This window comes from Phascolarctos cinereus, unplaced genomic scaffold (genome assembly GCF_003287225.1).
Source record: "Phascolarctos cinereus isolate Bilbo 61053 unplaced genomic scaffold, phaCin_HiC Scaffold_7;HRSCAF=346, whole genome shotgun sequence".
Taxonomy (NCBI): domain Eukaryota; kingdom Metazoa; phylum Chordata; class Mammalia; order Diprotodontia; family Phascolarctidae; genus Phascolarctos; species Phascolarctos cinereus.
The window spans coordinates 146279445-146302046 of record NW_027556180.1 but is presented as its reverse complement, the minus strand read 5'-3'; the positions used below and the strand labels follow the sequence as shown (position 1 = coordinate 146302046).

The following is a 22602-nucleotide window of genomic DNA, read 5'->3' as shown; positions in this document are numbered from 1 at the left end:
TACCTGGAGAAATGCAGGTAATTAGTTAAAGCTGAACCAGCTTGCAAGAGCAATGCAGTTGTTAAGACCTTTAAAACCATGTGCATAGGCCCTCCTTTCTTAATAGCCTGCCACAGCGATTGAGCATAAATGCAGGCAGCCACAAAGTATACCAGGACTAGGAGGAAAAAGAATTCATGTAACCCTGGAAGAGAAAAAAAAAAGATGGTTTGCATCAATTGAAAAATCAAAGGTGTATTTCTAAGTTTACTAAAATCCCTCTGACAAAAAGTTCCTAGAAAAAATTTTAAAATCTGAATCACATTTGATATTTCAAAGTAAACTGATCTCACATATAACTGTTTGCTTTTGGTCATGAATTGAAAAAGTTATTTTTAAAAATGTAGACTTCTAATTTTAGGACAAAATTTCAACCATAAAAAAGCAAGTCATGCTATGATCTTCTGTCCCTTAGTTTAAACAGTATAAACATCCTCCCTTGGTCACAACTAAGCTATAAAGAACCAAAGTGAATGTACTGGCTCTAAGAGTCTCACTAACAGAACTGTGTTTTGACTTTGTTCCAAAAAAAAAGTAAATGAAAACAATGCTTTTAATTTGGCATTCATTTGTGTAATAGGTAGATTTGCCTTTCTCCAAAAATGTTGTTCTTTTCATATTAAAGTAAAAGCTAAGAATTTTGTTTTTGTTAGAAACACACTTTGCTATAGTCACCAATGGTTTGGTACATTTTAAAATGGCCCAACAACTAATTATCTCAGCAAATTAATGAAGAAATATGTTTGTTATAGAAAATTAAAAAATTATAGTTTTGGTGGTGAGGCTGGCTAATTGTATTTTATATCCACGGAGCCAATTCCCTAACTAAAATTTCTGGTTAATAATCTGAATCCCATGAATGTGTGGTGAGAATGGCTCTAGCCAACTCTTGTTTCTATTATTATAATCCTGGACTTCCTGGGTAAACAGACTGTATTAAATAGCAGCTAAGAAAGGATACAGATTAGAAGGGGAGAGTAAGGAGGATGAGCCTTTCACATATATACAAACTCTCAATGTTTTGAATTAAGAAAAATCAAGGATTAAGCAATTTTCATAAAAATATCTTGGTTATATTTTATGAATTAAAAAATACAGAATAATAAATAATGAATAGTTACTGTTATGGCAAATCTCATTTTAAATTAAATAAATGGTGTGCTCAATTACATTTCTATCTTTATTTCATGGTAGCAGAAAAGTAATTGAGAAGTTTTAGATTTAAGATTGAAAAATTTGTGACCAAATGGAAAGTTTAATACTTTTTCAGATATCACATAAATAATCACTTCTATCATAAACATTCTTATTAAAGAAAATGGAAAAAAAATAATAGCTTTTGAAAAAGAAGTAAAAACAACTACATGGATAACTAGGATGGGATGTATTCAATAAATGGTTCAATCATAAGTGTTTGATGAAAGTAATGGAATAGTATGAAAATAGAAAAAAGGAAAAGCCAATAAATAGTTTAGCCACTGGGTGTCCCACTTGCTCCACATAAAATGAATTCTGGCACTCATGTTACAAAACTTCAAGGATCTGATTTTATCAATGTGGTTACAAACCTCCATATCTATAACTCTAATTACACCTAAGCCAACATATGAATTCCTGTGGCTAAAGAAATTCATCACCTGGAAGGCATTCTGGTAATGAGTCTCTCTATGTTTGGCCAGGCTGGACAGCTGACATATAGTCCATCATTGATCCCATGCTCAAAGACTTTGCACCACCCATCACAATCTGCACTCTCTCAGGATCACTTCTAAACCCTGATGAAAACTTTAGTGAAGGATTGTTAGAAAATCCAGGTGAAAAGCTATGTTTAGACTTAGTTTAAACTTTTGATTTCATCAGTGCAGGGAACTCTTGGTATGGACACCCCCTCCATCAATGCACATCAGCAACTTGTCTGTAACTTCTAGTCTTAAAGAACTGTCTGCAGCACTGAGATATTAAGTGATTTGTCCCCATTAACAAGGCCATTATGCGTCAGTGGAAGGACTTAAGCCAGATCTTCCTGACTCTAAGAATCACTATATTTAGAGTTGAACCAATAAGGAAACTATAGGTGGGAGCATACATTTTCTTCCATATTACTCAGAGAAGTATATCAGAACTGACACAGTGTCTGAAAGGGGTTGAGTCACCGCATAATCAGTGTTATCTCTCATAAGAAAATTAGGAACCATGAATGCTGTACTTTTCACTATAGCAAATGCAGAAAACATGGGCACCATAACTAAAACCAGTCAATTTTATTTAAATTGTTAAGTTGTTGTCGTTAACACTTATTCAATTTTTGCTTTAATTCTCTGCCCTATGATTTTATCTGTATAGGGGAATTGCCAGTGTGGAATTTCCCTCTATCTCTCACTTCCTGGACACTAGCTCCAAACCACACTTCCCATGCTGCCACATATGTAGTTCCTCCATCCCCCTCCCCCATTCCTTGTAGGTCCCCTTTATCTAGTGTCACTGTATGTGTCATGTACTACACACATCACTTTTCCTTTATGTATTGTCTTCCCCCATCAGAATATAAGTTCTTTGAGAGCAGAACTGTCTTGTTTGCTTGTATTTATATCCTCAGTGTTTATTTCAGTGCTTGGCACACAGTAAGCACTAAATGAATGTTTTATTTGTCTGTCTATGAGCATGCGTGTATACATATCCATAAATAAATTCAAGATAAATATGTATTTTTTTTCCCATTCAGGAGAGAAAACACTAGCAGCTGGAGGATGATGGCTAAAAAAGATTTCATATAGAAAGTACAGATCAGCAAACATAGTTGTTATTACTGAGAGGTTAAATGACTAACTTGAAGACACACAACTAGTCTATGTTGGTGGCTGGACTTGAACCTAGGTTTCCCTGACCCCAAGGCAAACTCCACTACCCACCATACCAGGGGTGGGGAACCTGCAGCCTTCTGACTGAGTCCAGGTTTTATAGAACAAATCCTTTTATTAAGGGGATTTGTTCTGTGAAGTTTGGATTTAGTCAAAGGGCTCTACTTGAGGACCTAGTGGGCCACATGTGGCCTTGAGGCCACAGGTTCCCCACCTCTGAAATATATATATATTATATCTAGAATCTTTCTATAAAGGAGAAAATGGGCAAGTTTTATAAGTCTACAAATCTATCACAAAAGGAAAAGTCCTTCACTATTTACCAAGTAACATGAAGAAAGGACTTCTGAAAATGAAACTCATATAACCAAAAAGATGTTTTGGGATTCTTCAGTATGAATGGCACCTCTGGATGCTAAGATAATAATCAGCAGAAGAAATTATTTCACTGAGACAGCAATGCATAAAATGAATTGGACTGAAGGCATTTGTGCAGCCATGGGTAGCATTTTGCTCACAGAATGCAATTTCACTGAAGTTTGCATAAATCATTTTTGCCTTGATTGCCTACAAGATAGTTTAAAAATATACCCCTTGTTTTGAATTCACTGTTCTTTTAAGTAAATATAGTTCTAATGGGGAAAAATATTCACTTACTTTTCAACCATCAATTTGAATTTTATTCAGCTGCTTAACTTTCGTCAAAAGTAAATAATAATATGTGTTTGTTAATTCGAAAACTAAGTTTAATTTTAAAAGATGGCACTAAAGAGTAAAACTTGGACAAACTCAAAAGAAAATACACTTTTAAGGGAGCATGAACTAGACGGTGAATATTACCCATATTATGAAGTACATAAATCTGAACACAAACCAAATTTGGAAAAATCCTTTGCAATTTTCATACAGGTAACTGGCAAATGCTATTTTTCCTCTTTTGCCAATGAAGAAATCAAATCAGAGAATACTAAGATGAATTTGGTGAAAGATAATAGTGAAATAACACAGCAGGGCAAGGGGGAAATGGTAACCTTTCACAAGTGATGTACGGAAATTCTGGTGCACGAATGAGGAAGAGTAATGAGGGCAAGGGAAGTGAATGTACACTAGCTTTCCTCTCAGGTATAGAACTGTACACAGATACTTTATTCTCACAAAAAGTGAGGTGGAGGTGTTTAAGAGGTAACTGGACCACATACTGACGAAAATTAGTCTAATATCACCACACCTGGTTCACATGTGAATTTCTCCCTTGTTCTTCAAAATAAACTATATATTACCTGAACATATAAATATTTAGCATAACTACATTTTTTTAAAAGGCTGAAGAACCACTTTGACTTTTAAAGCGTTTTACTTTGTTCTCTTCATAAATGTGGTATTCATAATCTATGTCAATCTGAAGCATAAATGATTTGGATTTTTTTTTTATATAGCAGAGAGTGAGTTACAAAAAATATAGCATTAACTCAAGCATGGTGGGTATAAAGAATTATATTTGATTTGAAAATAAATAATGATCACATACAACCTTAATTACAAATATTTGCAATGTAATTTTATAACTCAAAATACCTCTGATGAATATTTGGTAAGTAACTTCTTCTGAAAATGGGTACAGATGAGACAATTTTCCTCCTTTAAGGGTGAAGTCTGGAAATGAGTTAGGTAAAATATAGACTAATAGACACTCCTGAAATGAACTAACGGGAAATGATTCACTGGAAACACAATTTTCACACATGATACCACATGGGAGAAAAATCTCCCTAGGGACTCAACTTAAAAACCAAAGTGTTCCTAAAATATTTAGGAACTTGTGATATTTTAAACTATGACAAAGAAATAACATAAGACTTGTTGGATATTTCAGTCAATGAATAACGTAGTCTTTAGGAGGCATCTGATGGCAATGTGTTGTAAAAAGAAACCTTCTGGTAGTTTTAGTAATACATTCTTTTCTTTGAGGGTCAAAAATGATTCTAATTATATTCAATTCTAAAACTTACAAAAGTCTCTCTCTCTCTCTTTCTCTCTCTCTCTCTCTCTCTCTTTCTCTCTCTCTCTCACACACACACACACACACACACACACACACACAGGCAGATCAAGAGAGGACATATCAAGGCATTGGTCTGGGCTGGTATGGTAAAGATGTGCAAGAAGTACAGGAGGTGGGTTGGTACAGAATGATTAAGGCACAAGTATAATAAGTATGGTATACCGGCACAATTAAAAATTCTAATTTAAATTTGGCATGAAGCAAAAGGTAGGGGATATATTTACACATACGTATACATATATAATATATACATACATATTAAACAATATATGTTAGAGAAAAGGTATCCTTACCAGACTCTCCAGCACTAAAATGATCCAATGGATTCCCTGCAGCATCTGGATTTAGTAGTATCATTTCAAATGAGATGTCTTCCAATTCAGAATTTTCAAAGTCATCATCACATGTAAACTTGTCAACATAAAACACATACCACATTTGAGGATATGGAATCTGAGACACAGTTAGGTTGTGTTCAGTATGATTCAGAGTCACTTTAAAGAGAAAGAAAAAGAAAGAAGATATACTTGATTGTACATTGCAAACAATTTATTTATTTTATAATATAAATAAATGATGCAGTCCTGCTCTCAACCAGTGATTTCATCCTATTTGAGGTTGTACAACCCCTTTTATTTTGTTCTTATTACCCTGGAAATACCTAGTTCAGTGTAGGAAGGTTATTGTAGGTAATTACTTTAGATAACAGAGCAATCAGAAATTGAGTATGAGTCACAATTACACATACTCTTGATAAATGTTTAAAAAACTGTATTGAAAAAGTATGGCTCTTAAATGGAAGTATTTCCCTGGAATGTCACTTCACAATTATTTTAAATTACACTTAAAATTTTCCAAGTGAGATAAATTATTTCTTTGAAAAATACCTAAAGAGGTAAAATGTATTCCACAAGGAGTTTAACTTAGGAATTTATAGTCACTGAAGAATTTGCTAACTTCCATTACCAAAATTTTCATATATGAATTTTCTTGATAAACTACTTTTGAAAAAAACTATTTGAAGCAGAAAAAAAAGAGTCACCTCCATTATCTAGTCTTATTTCTTTTTTTTTTTTTTTGCTAGGCTATGGGTTTAAATGACTCGCCCAGTGTCACACAGCTAGTAAGTGTCAAGTGTCTAAGGCTGGATTTGAACTCAGGTCCTCCTGACTCCAGGGCTGGGGTGCTCAATCCATTTCGTCACCTAGCTGTCCCCTATCTAGTCTTATTTGAATGGATTTGGGAACTCCTCAAAGTAAGTATTCCCTCCAACTGTGCTGATAACAACCCATTCACACCTTTTAATCCTGTCCAACTCTTGTTCATGTTCATGTCCTCTCATAAATCCTCTATAGAAGTCCCCAATGTGTCAGAGAAATTCCTCTAGATCTCAGTGTGTGTATATCAGTGGAGCATGTGGATTGTTTAGCAATTATCTCTTATTCTTGCAGCATGACCTCTTTTTCTAGCTAGAGTCTCTCTCTTGCTCCGGTCTAAATCTCTCTGATGACATCAGTAATTTTCACTGCCTGTGCAATTGTTAGAAAAGTGCCAACACGGTGGAGTAAAAGCAATGACTTGCCTGAGCTGTCCCCCAAACCTCTCCAAATCCCTGTAAAAAATGACTTTAAACAAATTTTAGAGCAGCAGAACCCACAAAAAGACAAAGTAAAAAAAGTTCCAGCCCAAGACAACCTGGATGGTTGATAGGAAAGGTCTGTTGTGCCAGGCTGGGAGAGGAGCACAATTCAGCGTGGGCTGCTCAGGCAAAGGCCTCAGGAGCCTGAATCACAGACAGATGTGGCAATTTCCACACTTCTCAACCCACAAACGCCTAAGGTAACTTAGAAGATCAGTGGGAAAGTTCTGATGGACCAGTATGAGAGAGAAGCGCCATCCAGTCCTGGCCTTAGTGCAGTCCCAAGGTGGCAGCCAAAGTAGCAGCTGCTGCATCTGAACAAGCAGCTACTCTGGGGGGTGGGGGGTGGGGGTGAGATTGCAGGAATCTCTTTGCTGGTGCTGAGGCAGGATTCTCTTGCTTTGCCCAAGCTTGGCTCTGGGTCACAGTCCTGGGGCAAGGACAAGTGCTGGCAAGGCGGAGCTTGTGGCATGGTAGAGAGAGAATCCTCCTCACCGTTCCAAGGCAGAAAAGAGCGCTTGTGGTCACTCATAGACTATAGCACAGGCCAGGAAAGGAGTAAACACCTCGCCCTTGATGATAGCACCTTGGAGGAACTGAAAATTTACAAGTCTCTAGAAGTATCTCTGAAAACAGCTGCACAAAACCCCTGAAGCTTGGAACAACACAACCTCCACACTGGAAGCAGAGCCCTACCTTAACAGAATTAAAAAGTCAAGTAATTGGCTGGGAACATGAGCAAACAGAGTGGAAAAAGTCAGACTATAGAATCTTACTTTGGTGACAAAGAAGATCAAAACACACTACCAGAAGACAACAAAGTCAAAGCTCCTTCATCCAAAGCCTCCAAAATATGAATTGGTCTCAGGCTATGGAAGAGCCTGTGCTTCCAAAAAAGATTCTGAAAATCAGTAAGAGGGCAGCTAGGTGGCACAGTGGATAGATCACTGGCCCTGAAATCAGGAGAACTTGAGTTCAAATGTGGCCTCAGACTAAACACTTGACACTTAACTAGCTGTGTGATCCTGGGCAAGTCACTTAACCCTAATTGCCTAAAAAAAAATAAAAATAAGAAAAGTAAAGGAAAAATTGGGAAGAGAAATGAGAATGATGCAAGAAAATCAAGAAAAACAAGTCAACAGTTTGCTAAAGGAGACCTAAAAAAATACTGAAGAAAATAACACTTTAAAAAAATAGCCTAAGCCAAATGGCAAAAGAGGTCCAAAAAGCCAATGAGAAGAATGCCTTACAAAGCAGAATTGGCCAAATGGAAAAGAAGGTCCAAAAGATCACCAAAGAAAACAATTCCTTAAAAATTAGAATGGAAGGAATGGAAGCTAATGACTCTATAAGAAATCAAGAAATCATAAAACAAAACCAAAAGAATGAAAAAATAGAAGACAATGTGAAATATCTCATTTAAAAACTGACCTGGACAATAAATCCAGGATAGATAATTTCAAAATTATTGGACCACCTGAAAACCATGATCAAAAAAAGAGCCTAAATGGTGTATAGAAATCTATCCTGCCCTATAAGAAAACAGAAGGGGAAGGGAATTAGAGAAGGCAGCAGTGACAGAAGGGAGGGCAGATTAGGGGAAGGGGTATTCAAAATGCACATGTCTTTGGGTGGGGGAATGGGAGAGATAGGGAGAAAATTTGGAACAAAAAATCTTGTGTAAATGAATGTTGAAAGCTAAAAATAAATTAATTTTTTAAAAAAGAGCCTAGACATCATCTTTCAAGAAATTATCAAGGAAAATTGCCCTGATATTCTAGAACCAGAGGGTAAAATCGAAATTGAAAGAATCCACCAATCACCTCCTGGAAGAGATCTCCAAAGGAAAACTCCTAGGAATATTATAGCCACATTCCAGAGTTCCCAGGTCAAGGAGAAAATATTGCAAAGCAGCCAGAATGAAACAATTCAAATATTGTGGAAACACAATCAGGACAGCACAAGATTTAGCACCTTCTTCATTAAGAGATTGGAGGGCTTGGAATATGATATTCTGGAGGGCAAAGGAGCTAGGATTAAAACCAAGAATCACCAACCCAGCAAAACTGAGTATAATCCTTCAGAGGGAAAATGGTCATTCAATGAAATAGACGACTTTAAAGCATTCTTGATAAAAAGACCAGAGCTGAATAAAAAAATCTGACTTTCAAATACAAGATTCAAGAGAAGCATGAAAAGGTAAACAGAAAAAAGAAATGATAAGGGACATATTAAAGTTGAATTGTTTACATTCCTACATAGAAAGATATATTTGTAACTTGTGAGACCTTTCTCAGTATTACGGTAGTTGGAGGGAATATATATGTATGTATGTATGTATGTATATAGACAGAGGGCACAGGGTGAGTTGAATACAAAGATAATACAATTAAGGGGTAAAGAAGGATTGTACTGGGAGAAGGAGAAAAGGAGAGGTGGAATGGGGTAAATTATCTCACATAAAAGAGGCAAGAAAAAGCTTTTACAGTAGGGGGGAAAAGGGAGAGGTAAGAGGGATTGAGTGCTTCTTATTCTCATCAGATTTGGTTTAAGGAGGGAATAACATACACACTCAATTGGGTATGGAAATCTATCTTACCCTACAGGAAAATAGGGGTGAAGGGGGATAAGAGGAGGGGAATGATAGAAGGGAGGGCATATTGCGGGAGGGGATAATCAGAAGCAAACACTTTTGAGGAGGGACAGGGTCAAAGGAGAGAATAGAAAAGACAGGGGCCAGGTAGGATGGAGGGAAATACAGTCAGTCTTTCACAACAATACTATTACGGAAGTGTTTTACATGACTACACATGTATAACCTATATTGAATTGCTTACCTTCTCAATAAGGGTGGGTGGTGAGGGAGGAAGGGAGATAATCTGGAACTCAAAGTTTTAAAAATGAATGTTAAAAATTGTTTTTACATGCAACTGGGAAATAAGATATACAAGCAAAAGCGTATAGAAATCTATCCTGCCCTACAGGAAAATATAAGGGGAAGGGGATAAGAAAAGTTGGGGGGGATGATAGAAAGGATGGCAGATTGGGGGTAAGGGTATTCAGAATGCATGCCATCTTGGGGCAGGGAGAGGGGAGAGATGGGGAGAAAATATGGAACTCAAAATCTTGTGGAAGTGAATACTGAAAACTAAAAATAAATTAATTAATTTAAAAATATATTCAAAAAAGATTAAAAATAAAAATTAATGTTAAAAATAAATGATAAATTTAAAATTTCTTTAAAAAAAGAAAGTGGCAGGATGTGATGGTCCGCATCACCATCAATTTTAAACATCTCAATTTACTTTTAATGGCCTTATTCCATTTCATAAACCATGTGGGCAAAACTAGCTTACGGTATAACTTTATTTACAAAACACGAAGGCATTAAGATTCAAATGTGTAAGACCAAGATATAAAAGGTCACATAATCTAAAAAAAATTTAGAGGATAATGGAAACTATGGCTAGAGGATGAATTCTAAACCAACCAAAAAAAAGTATTCATAAGGAAGAAATAGACAATTTTGACTACATAAGGTTAAATATCTTTTTACATTAGCAAAATCAATGCAACTAGAATAAGAAAAAAGGGCAAAAAGGGAAACAAATCATTGAATCAATTATCTCTGAAAAAAGAGTGAGATTGATGATACATGGAGAATTACCATAAATAAGACCAAGCCATTCCCCAATAGATAAGTGGTCAAGGATATGAAATTTTCAAAAGAACTGTAAACTCTGAACAACCAAAATTACTAATAATATAAATGAAAATGCTGGTTTCATTTCACACTTTTAGCAATGATAAATTGGAAGATGAAAAAAAATCAAGGTTTGAGGGGCTAAGGAAAAGGCAGAAACACTAACATATTGTTGGTGAAACTGTGAATTAATCCACGAAATTCCTGAAAACAATCCTTTCCAAAATCAATTTGGAATTATATGAGAAATTCACCAACTTTTCATATCCTTTGACCCAGAGATTCCCAAATCAAAGACAAAAAAGCATATTCATAGCACCACTTCCTATGGTAGCAAAAAAAATGGAAACAAAATGAAGTCCATCAATTTGGGAATGGAACAAAGTGTGGAATATTAAAGCAGGAGAATATTATTGCGTAGTAAGAAATGATGAATATGAATTCAGAAAAACATGGGACACCTTGTATGAACTGATATATTGTGAATGGAGCAGAACCAGGAGAACAATAACACATAATGACATCCACATAAATGAAATAACACGAAAATAAAGCTGAACTCTGGGTGATTATAATGAACAATCTTGATCCTTGAGAACCGATAGGGAACACACCTTCCTCCTTTCAGTAGAGAAGTAGGGAACTGCTAGTGTAGAATGTTATATTTCGCTGCTCTGAAGGTTGACTGGTTTTGTTTTACAAGTTTTCTTTGTTACAGGAGTGATCTTCATGGGGAGAGGAGGGAAAGGACAGTGTTAATAGATGCAGAAGTGACTGTGATTTAAAAACAAAAGTCATCAATAAAACTTACATTAAAAAATGTTACAGAGAAGGATGATAGATGATTACAAGTAAAGCTCCTCAAAAAAGCAATCTAGGAAAAAATGAATGAGCAGAGAGCTTGGCAAGAGATCTAGTGAAGCTAAATTATCCTGAGAGCACTAGTAAATGAAACCAAAAGGCAGATTACAAACATATAAAATGGAACAAATCTGCCACTGTTTTTATAAGGCAAAAAAGAAACAATGCCATTTGAAGTCTATTTCCATCACCTCTCTACCCCATATAATACGTGATGAACCAAAACTTAACGAGATGAAGACAAGAGTGGTTGTATCTAACCAAATGCTTTTAGAAAATATGCATGCTGGAAGCAACACAATTTTAAAGTCAGTCAGATCATTTTCAAAGGGAGAAGAATTCTAAGGGCATAAAAGATTACAGATAGTATTTTTACCTATTCAAAAAGGTGACTAAAAGTATATTAGTAACTAATAAGTTATTTTTCATTTTTTTCATCTCTGTAATTTTAATGAGAATGGTCTATAAAAACATCAAGGGCATTCTTGATGGAATTTGAAACTTGAACAGGCAGGCTTTTATAAACATCTTGCCATAGCAAACTATATTTTTACAGTCACACAGCTAAAAGGTATAGAAAATACAAGATCTCACTGTAATCTGCTTCTTTTCTTCAAAAAAAAAAACCCAACAACAAACCCATTAAGCTCATTAGAAAAAAAAATGCAGATTTAAAGGCTTGAGCAAGGTGTCCTCCACACATTTTAATTATCCAAGGTGTGATAAATATGACTATTGAGACAGGTATCTTGGACAGATTACAGATGAATAATGAGCTGAATCTGAAATTTTCAGGAGCAAGAGTTAAAACTGAATAGTATTTGGGAAATTTTACAGAACTTTGAATAATTATAAGCTGTTGCTGCTACAAAAGCTCATCTCTTTAATACCAATGCTCTCCTAGTAATGGTATATAACTACAAATCATGGAATGATGTAATTCCTGAATAAAAATTATAGTTATTAAAAAAGCCTTAGGAAGACATAAAATTGATATAAATCAATCACATCATATTCTCAATAATGATTTACATGTGAGAAATTGGGTAAAAGAAATCATCAAGGATATGTATTGCTAGAAAAGGATGTAGGCAAGCCATGTAGTGAAAATGAAAAATAGGAGACGATCTATAATAGCAAAAAAGCTGGAAACAATGTGCTCAATTAATGAGGCCTGGCTGAACAAATCATAGTACATACATAAATAAAGAGGCTGGGACAGGGATTGGAGACCTGTGATTTCATTAATACAATGAACTTTCAGCTAAGGAAACTCCCTTACAAAGGCAGACCTTTACCTCAGTAATTTTCAGTCTCAGTGCTGATTACAGCACCAAGAAGGTGATTTACCCAGGATGACTCGGCCAGTATGAGTTAGAGGAGGGACTTGAACCCAGGTTTTCCTGGTTCTGAAGCTGGCTTTCTAACCGTTACACCACACTGCCTATCATGCATTAATATATTAATCCCAATTAAATATATTAAATTCAATTTATCAAACTTTTACTAAGCATCTACTATGTACCAGGCAGAGAGAAAAACACAAAAGAAAAACAGTCCCAGGAACTTATATTTGCTGTGTCATAAAGAAAAGTAAATATTACAAATTTAGAGAAACTTGAGAAATTTTGTATGAAGTAATATAGAGTAAAGAGAACTAGAAAAACAGCATATCAATTAACCAAACAAACATTTATTAGGCATCTACTATGTTTAAAGCACTGTTCTAGGTACTGGAGATATAAAAACAAAAATAAAATAGTCCTGCCCTAAAGGAACTTATATTCTTTTTCTTTTTTTTTGGTTTATTTTTGCTAGGCAATGGGGTTAAGTGACTTGCCCAGGGTCACACAGCTAGTAAGTGTCAAGTGTTTGGTCTGAGGCTGAATTTGAACTCAGGTCCTTCTGACTTTAGGGCCAGTGCTCTGTCCACAAGGAACTTATATTCTAACAGGGGAAACAGCATAAATAGAAGTTAAACTGGGAAAGAGAGGACACTAACATATGGGGGAATGCGAAATGTCATTAGAAGCTGGCACTTGAGGAGAGCTTTGAAGCAAAAAAGGAATTCTAACAGGCAGAGGTGAGGTAGGAATGCCTTCCAGGTCTGGGGCACAACCAGTATCCTGGGTGAGGAGCACAAAGATATAATAAGGTTAGAAAGGCAAATTGGGGCCAGAGTGTAAAGAGCTAAAGTTAAATAGTAACTACCATTAGATTAGAGAGATAGTAGGGAATCACAGGAGTTTATTGAATAGGGGAGTGACATGATCAGACATGAACTTTAGGAAAAGCACTTTGGCAGCTGGATGGAGGAAAGACTGGAGAGGGGGAAAAACTTAAGGCCCACACATTGATTAAGGGACTAATGTAACTTATAGGTAAGAGATGAGAGGCTCTAAATGAGGTTGGTGGCTTTAGGAGTAGAGAGAAGGGGACAGATGTGAGAGATATTATGGAAATAGAATTGACAAGATATACGTGGGAAGGGGGAGACTGATCAGTCAAATATAATGCCAACACTGCCAACCTGGCCTATTCTTTGGGCATATGTATAATTCCATCTCGTGTTTATAATAATGCAAAGCATGTGGAAGCCATCTTTTCCAATCACGCTTTTTTTGAACGCAAATACCAACTAAACTATTCGATCTGATGTGGAATTAAATGTCTGGTACTAAGTACTTAAAAGATTTAAAATACTAGAATGTTGTAATCATTCTACAAAAGAAACATTATAGGGATGGTAAATAAGTGTTTATAAGAAAAGCTTGTTACTCTTTATGATTCAAATAATCATTCTATAAAAGAGAAATTCACTGTAATCTGTATTTATAATTTGAAATCTCATGAATACCTCTTCAGGGACTGTTTTGTTTATTCTTTGTATTCCCAGTGCCTACCACAACTTCTAGCAGGTGTTTAATAAGGTCTTGTTAAACAGGGCAGATCACTATCAATCCATAATTCCTTACTCTGTGGACTCTTGTCCAGGTCCTCCCATAAATTCTTCATGGAGGATCCACCTAACTTGAAGATAGCTTCCACTAGACCTTTTGACATTTCACAGTATGGAAGAAAAATTCTGTATTCTGTGTTTGGGGCACAACTCTGAGAAAGACAAATTTATTAATTAAATTATTCTGAGGATATCTACTTAGATAAAAAATCAATTTCTGTTTATTGTTTCAGGGAGTGGCTTAAGATGGCCACATATGCCACACACTTTGCTAAATGCAATCCAGGCCACTTTCCTCACCCTCTTAAATTCTGGGTCTTAAATTCTGTCTATCTCTCCAAGATATACTTACAGATGGACTAACATAATATAGTACTTTTTAAAAAATTAATTGTTTTTTTTAGTTTTCAACATTCACTTTTGTAAGATTTTTAATTCCAAATTTTCCCCCTTTCCTTCCACTGCCCCATCCCCAAGACAGCATGCAATCTGATATAGGCTATAAACGTATGATGATATTAAACATATTTCCAATTAGTCATGTTGTGCAAGAAGAATCAGAACAACAAGGAAAAACCACAAGAAAGAAAAAAACAAAAAACAAAAAAAGAGAAAATAGTAGGCTTCAATTTGCATTCACAAACCACAGTTCTTCCTCCAGATGTGGATATCAATATACTACTGATGTTCTATTGCATAACATAGTCTAGAGCTAATAGAATTCTTCATTCACTTGATTTTTTCTGTTATATACCACTGGGCTAAACTCTTTGGAGTGATTAGAGATCTCATTAAGGAGGCTCTACAGTATTTTGGGACTTGTTTCATTCAGCATAATGTCATCTGCAAATAGCATCTGCAGGACCTCAGCATTTGTAGCAAATCCCTCTTTCATCTGGAACTTTATGCTAGAATTATCCATTATAGTGGTAAACAACTCTAGTGACCCTACATGTCTACCCTAATAATCAGAGGATCATTAAAAAGGAGTTTTCTATATAAGTGCATTTACCAAGGAAACTTATATAATCTTAATATTTGAGAACAACTCAGAGTAAGAACTTTAATATGCATTTCTGCTCTACCAAGCCAAATCCTTCACGATCAATGAATAAACTCTGGGATTTTATGTAGCCTGCACTTTTCAGTCAACTGTGTAACTCTGATGATATGATCTAATTCACAAAGTCAACCAGGTTCTCAACCTTGGTGTAATCTTTGACTCTCTACTCTCTCACATCCCACATCCAATCTTTTGCCAAGTGCTCTAGTTTCTACCTTTAAAATATCTAATCATATACACTCTGTTCTCTCCTAACACTGTCATCATTCTGATGCAGGCCCTCATCATCTCACACCTTGACTATTACAACAGCCTGCTGGTTAGTTTTCTGGCTTCAAGTCTCTCTTTTCTCTAGTTCATTTTCCACTCAGCTATCAAAAGTGATCTTCCTTATATAAAATATGTCTGACAATGTCACTTACCCCACCCCATTCAATAAACTCTACTGACTCCCTCTTTTCTTCAGGATAAAATATAAAATCCTCTATCTGGCTTTTAAAGCCCTCCATAATCGATCTCCTTCCTCCCTTTCTAGTCTTCTTGTACCTTGCTCCTTGCTCCCTCCACTTATTCTTTGATCCAGTGATACAACCTCATTGCTGTTCCTTGAACAAAACATTCCCTCTCCTGACTACAAGCACTTTCACTAGCTGTCCTCCATGCCTGGAATTCTTTCCCTCCTCATCTCCATCTCCTATCTTCCCTGGTTTCCTTCAAGTCTTGGATAAAATTCTACCTTCTGCAGGAAGCCTTTATTAGACCCGCTAAAAGCTAGCGCAGCCCTTCTGAAATTACCCCCAATATATCCTGTACATATTTTCTTTGTACATAGCTGTTTGTATGTTGTCTCTTCAATTACTGCGTGCTCCTTGAGGACAGGGGCAATGTTTTTGCCTTTATTTTTATTTCCAGAGTTTAGTACAATGCCTAGAACATAGTACAAACTTAATAAATGCTTGTTGACTTGACCTGACAGCCTGCCTGGTATCTTTTCAAATTTTCATCAAGGATATTCTCAACACACATACAGTTCATGTTCATAAAAATTTCAATGATGAAAGAAAAGGTTTATGGATCCAATTATAAATGTTCACCTTTTTTGGTATTATTACCAAACTATTACTTGTGAGTTATTTCCCCTCTATTCACTATCTGCAAGGACAGTTACAGGCAGCTTTCAAAATAACATACTGTTTTGACTAGGGCATAAAAAACTCTCTTGTGTGCTATGGGGAAGGGGACTTTTTTTTGTTTGTTTACAAAATCCTCCCTGTAGCTACAAGTCCCTAAACAGATTTCCTTCTGACTTATTATTTTAATTGTATTTTTTAAGCTATGTGTTTTTTATACTGTTTTTATACTCCCATTAGTTCTAATTCTTCTATACATCATGACTAATGTGAAAATATGCTTAACATGAATGTATAAGTAGAGCCTATATCAGATTACACGCCATCTTGAGGAAGGGGGAAGAGAGAGAGAAAATTTAAAACTCAACATCTTAAAATACATTTTTATTATATGTTGGTGCCTTGACTGGGAATCCTAAACACAGAAAAGTAAGAATAAGCCACTGCCTGCTCCCTCCTCCACTTACCTTGTTGGATTAATCAAAGGTAGGAAAGATTCTGTTTAAGTATCTATTTAGAGGCCTAGAAAAGGCTGCTACCTACAAACTCAACACTTGTTCAAGGCATGGGATTCGTCCTGATTGTGTGTGTGTGTGTGTGTGTGTGTGTGTGTGTGTTTAATAAAAAGCTTTATTTTTGATATTCTGTTCCTATTAAGCTGCTGGTTCCCATTAGATTGAAGCAGGGGTGGTGAACCTGTGGCCTTAAAGTCCCATGTGGCCAAGAGATTCCTTAAGGAGAATCCATTTTTGTTTTGTTCTGTTTCAGCAAGATTTTTAGAAGCAGAAGCCTGTAAAATAAAACCTGTTTAATCACCTCTGGTGAACTGCAGTGAGATTTTTCTGAATAATCAGTATTGTCTGGCCCCTGGAGTATGTGTCCCTTTAAAAGTTTTGGAGAGCCTTTGAGGCCCTCAGCAAGATTGTCTCTGTTGTCTGTCCCCAGCTTTTCTTGTATGTCTCTGGGCTTGTGTTTTATGTGCCTGTGAGAGCTCTGATTCCCACTAGCAGGGTCTTTTCAAATGAAATACGTGCTGAGAGCTAGGAATAACTGCAGATGTCCTAAGTAAGTTTCTCTTTGGTTTGCCCTTACCCACATATTTTGATAGGGACATGTGAGTTTAAGCAAGATCCATTTCCTCCTTTTGGAATTCCAATATATATCCATTCCTCATTCTTTCAAGATTGATATGTTTCTGGATAAATGCAAGAAGTATATCAAAGATGATCCCTCTAAGCAATTCTCTGGACAGTCAGTAGGTCAACAAGCATTTATGAAGCACTTACTATGTGCCATGTACTTTAAGTTATAAGAATAAAAAGATACACAGCCTCTGCCCTCAAGGAGTTTACATTCTAATGAGAAGATAATATTCAAACAATCATGTATATACTATAGACACAGACACATACAGTATATATTGGAGGCAATCTCAGAGGGATTTGATATGAATGACATTTTACATTTATAGTGAGTCCTCTAAACCCTTTGATCTAAAGTAGAACAAATGTTTTGGGATGCCCTGTTTGGTACAAAGAAGCCCTTAAAATTAAAAATGTGAAGTTGAATATATCCGGAATGAAAAAAAAAAGGACATTTGACAAACTGAAAGACTTTCAGGTATTTGTAACAAAAATAACAGAATTCAATGGAAAATTCGATATAAAAGATCCAGAAGAAAAATAAGGAAAGCATTAAAGACAAATTATAAGGCACTTATTAAGATCAAACTGTGTTTATTATATATGAAAATGTTATTAGTATTCTTTAAACTGTCATCTTTACGAAGGTGGTTTGAAAGAAAGGTCAGGGATGAGTTGTGTTTGACAGGGTGATGCTAAAAAAAAATTGGTTAAGAGAAGATAAAAAGGAGCAACTATCTCATAAAAATGGGGCATGACAGCAATATCACTTGTAGGTCTGTATCCCAAAGAGATCATAAAACAGGAAAAGGATCTACATATACAAAAATATTTATAGCAGTTCTTTTTGTGCTGACAAAGAATTGGAGATTGAGGGGATGCCCATCAATTGGGGAATGGCTCAACAAATTGTGGTATATGAATACAATAGAATATTATTGTGCTATAAGAAATGATGTGCCTTGTATCTCCAAGCTGAACTATTAGTTTTTTCCAAAGACAACATCACTTCTTACTTCTAAGTATTTACCCAAACTGCCCCCCACAACTGTAAAGTACTATCTCTATATCTTAGCCTACTGGAATCTTTCTCTTTCTCCGCAGCTCAGCTAAAGTGCTATTTTGATTATTCATTTGTAAAATGAAAGGGTTGGAGCAGATGGTCTCTGAGGTGCTTCTCTAAAATTTAGATCCACATCTACAAAAGATCCTCCATACCTTTCCTGATGCTCCCAGCTAAAATGTTCTCTCCGGGGCAGATAGGTGGTGCAGTAGATAGAGCTCCGGCCTTGGAGTCAGGAGGATCTGAGTTCAGATCCGGCCTCACACACATAACACTTACTAGCTGTGTGACTCTGGGCAAGTCACTTAACCTCACTGCCTAACCAAAAAAAAAAAAGTTCTCTCCCCAAATCTTCCTACAGCACTTTGCCGAGATCTCTCCTCTTCTTGACCAGATTGCATGCTACCTTACATTAAACTTATCTGTATATGTATCCTATCAGCCTTTCTAAATACATACACATTGAAAAAGTGGACCATAAGCCCCTTGAGATCAAAGATTGTGTGTTAAAACAAACAAATAAACAAAAAAAACAAGCCTTTGGATCCTTAGCTAGCATCTATTTTTTTTTTTGATGGTAGAGAATTGGAGACTTCCTCTGCCAAAGCTGGTCTGTATGTTTTCTGAAACTTATAGTCTTAGTGATAGGTTAAGTAGCTTGATCAGGTCAAGTATGAGGTTGAGAATGAACCTGGGGTCTCCTTGTCTCCAAGGGAGGCTTTCTATCCACTATGATATATGACCTCTCTAATACTTAATATAAATATTTTCTTAGGTCAAGCACATACATCTGACATCAAGAAATTATAATTTCAAGACAAGTCAATAAGCATTTATTAAGTGCTTACTGTAGGTCAGGCTGCAGCTCTACTGATGTAAAAAGCAACTCCCATATAATTTGGTAGTCCTAAAGAGGGCTATAATCAAAAAATCCATTGCCCTGCAGCCAGCTTGGTGATGGGTCCCTTCTAAACTTAGCCAAGGTAATCCTCAGATAATCACAGATATACCATCCAACCACTACTGAAACCTTTACCTAATGAGACCTTCCAGCACTTGTACTCTACTGGCCTAATCCCTAGGAATACAGTGTCACCTTCAAGACACAAACAAGCATCACAGGAAGACTTTAGTGTAAAGTGATGTACATAGTAAGCATTTAATAAATGTATGCTGAATTAAATTTAAAGTGAATTAACTAAGGTTACACAGGTAACAGGAGAATAGATCTGCTGTTCTCAAATACAGTGTTCTTTCCACTATACCAGGATGCCTCCTCTTGGTTCTATCTTCTAAGTGACTGAAGATCTTTCATCAGGATTTTTAATATGATATGAATAATCATTCAAAAGTTATTATTTTTAGACCCTAATTTTCAATTAAACCATTTAGCCATTATTATCGAAAGTTTTGCTGTTTTGTCATTTTTTCATTTTTCACTTCAAATTGATATATGCATAAATTATCCATTTGATCAACACTTTGAAAATCAATTTTAAAGATTACAGATTTTTTTTGTGGATTTATAGATCAAAGACAAATTTGGTCTCCATAAAGGTAACACTGGTCTTTTGTTTTGTCTTGCCACCTTTGTACAATGCCATTTCCAGCAAGCCCAAGAAACATGCCTCTTGACAAAACTGCATGTCATTGTTTTTGAAACAAAAGACTATAGCACAGCATGCATATTCTATGCTAGTGTAATTAGTACCTCAAATATTAAAAACATTTGAATTACAGAGATTGGTGTACTAGGCTAATTCAGCTGTACTACAGCTGAATCAAATTACAAAAGGAAATGAATAATGTTAACTAAAACTACATGGAATGACAACACAATCGTCTTTAAATGATTTCTCAAATACAAGAAATGTACAAAAGGAAGCTAAAATGTGTAATTATGATATGAACAGGAATATCACAAGTGGCTTTAACATATAAATTTACATATTGTGATTTTATGACCTCACAATAAATGTTGATTTCTACTTTAAGATTACTACAGAGGAACCTATAAACTATTCTCAGTACCTTTAATTAATAGAACTTATTAAAGTAATCACTGGCTTACTTTAAAACCTAAAAAAAATTATTCAGCTATTTTTTGTGAAGGGGAATAGCACTGGATTATTGAAAAGTCACTTTAACTATTAATTTGCTGAAATAACCTAAGCAAGAAAATGTTACTTCTAATTCCAAAGTTCTACAATTCTTTGATCTATAAAACATAAGAGTCAGACTAAATTCTTTCTAAAGATCCTCTCTAGCTCTATCACTCAATAGTGTTATAACTAACTTTTAAAAAAATCATCCCAGCTTTATACACTATTTTTAAAAATGTGTTAAAATTTTTGTAATACAAATGGCATTCAATGTCTAGGACAAGCATAACTGCAGAACTTTCTAAATCAGATCCATGAACACTTAGAAGAGTTTGGCTAAAGCAATCACACAGAAAAATCACGTACACAAAGAATGCTTACTGTCCAAACTATCGTATACAGTTGGATGGTCATTTATAAACATAAAGCTGGTACAAGTGTGCACCTATCTTAAACAACCACTAAAGATGGACAATGAACGAAGTATAGAATTGAATAGCAAGAGAACAGACTGACTGCACTGGGAGAATTGAGAAGTGCTTTTAATAAGCTCATGTTTCTCCATGAAATAAAGACCTATCTTTTTTTTTTTTTTGGGTGAGGCAATTGGGGTTAAGTGACTTGCCCAGGGTCACACAGCTAGTGAGTATTATGTGTCTGAGGCCGTATTTGAACTCAGGTCCTCCTGACTTCAGGGCCGGTGCTCTATCTACTACGCCACCTAGCTGCCCCTAAGACCCATCTTTTTCATGCCAATACTTTACCAGTGATGCTATGTAGCTATGAATCATGGAGTTTGGTATTCTTCAAAGATTTAAAGTTCTAGATCACTCAAAAGATAATGAAGACTCGTGGCAGACATAAGTAAACCGCAGCACATTACCTACACTGACCTGTATGCCAGAAACAGTGTAAAAAAATTACTGGAGTAGTGACATGATAAAGTAGAAAGAGCAATGGATCAGGAATCAGAGGACTCCGGTTCAAATACCACCTTCTCCTTTAATACCTGCGCAACTCTGGGCAAGTCACTTAATTTCTCTGGGCCTCAGTTTCGTCATCTGTAAAAGGAGATTAAATTAGATGGCCTCAAAGATCCCCTTTAGCACTAAAACTATGATCTAATGATCACAGAAGTATGAATGAAAAGAAAGATAAGCCAATCAAATAACAAGAACAAGGAATAACAGAAGATGGAGAGCCTATGCTCTACACCCTGTGCTCCTATCTGGTGAGTGCTCCCCAATCTCACCCAGACCAAGGCCTACCATGCAGGTCTTTGGGCATCTTCATATTATGCTTCCTGGCTCCAATCTCTACCTCTACTCTGGCACTACAGTTCCTATACTAGGATCCTGATTGGTAGAGTTCTCCATATCAAGGCCAGACACAGACCTACCACGTTACTCTCTAGCCACCTTTATACCATGCCTCCACCTTTACCCTCACTACACTCAATATCACTGAGGGTATACCCTTCTCCCCAGCCCATTTCCATCTCTAGTTCTGGAAACATCAATTAACTCAACACTAGCATTTCTGGAAAGTGGCTCCATTCATCATCCCTATTACTTCCCCAAACAAAATTCCCTTTTTGTTCACCACTGCCCTATACATATTGTCTTTCGTTACTAGAATGTGAGCTTCTTTTGGGCAACAGCTGTCTTGCTTTGTGTATATGTATCCCCAATGTTTAGCACAGCATCTAGCACAAAATAAGCACTTAATAATTGTTTTTCCATTCATTCATCTACTGGTATTATACCACGTCAAACGATCCGAAGGAACTCCCAGCATGCTATATGTACTTCCTGTGATATATTTATGACATAACTTAGACAAAGGGAGCACAACAGAATACTGGAGCATATATTCAATCAACAAGATCACAAATATGAGTTTATGGATCTAAACTCTTTTTTTTTTTGGCTAGGCTATGGGATTAAGTGACTTGCCCAGGGTCACACAGCTAGTAAGTGTT

At 35.9% G+C, this 22602-nt stretch overlaps 1 protein-coding gene across 1 annotated transcript in view; it reads right to left on the bottom strand.

Moving 5' to 3' along the window:
• GPR180 (G protein-coupled receptor 180) overlaps positions 1–22602 on the bottom strand; it is a 41473-nt gene that overhangs the window by 12402 nt on the left and 6469 nt on the right. The window contains exons 3-4 of the mRNA XM_020965812.1: positions 5253–5453; positions 4–184 (exon numbers count right to left, since the gene is read on the bottom strand). Coding sequence (XP_020821471.1) covers positions 4–184; positions 5253–5453 — 382 coding nt within the window. The remainder of the gene's footprint in view (positions 1–3; positions 185–5252; positions 5454–22602) is intronic.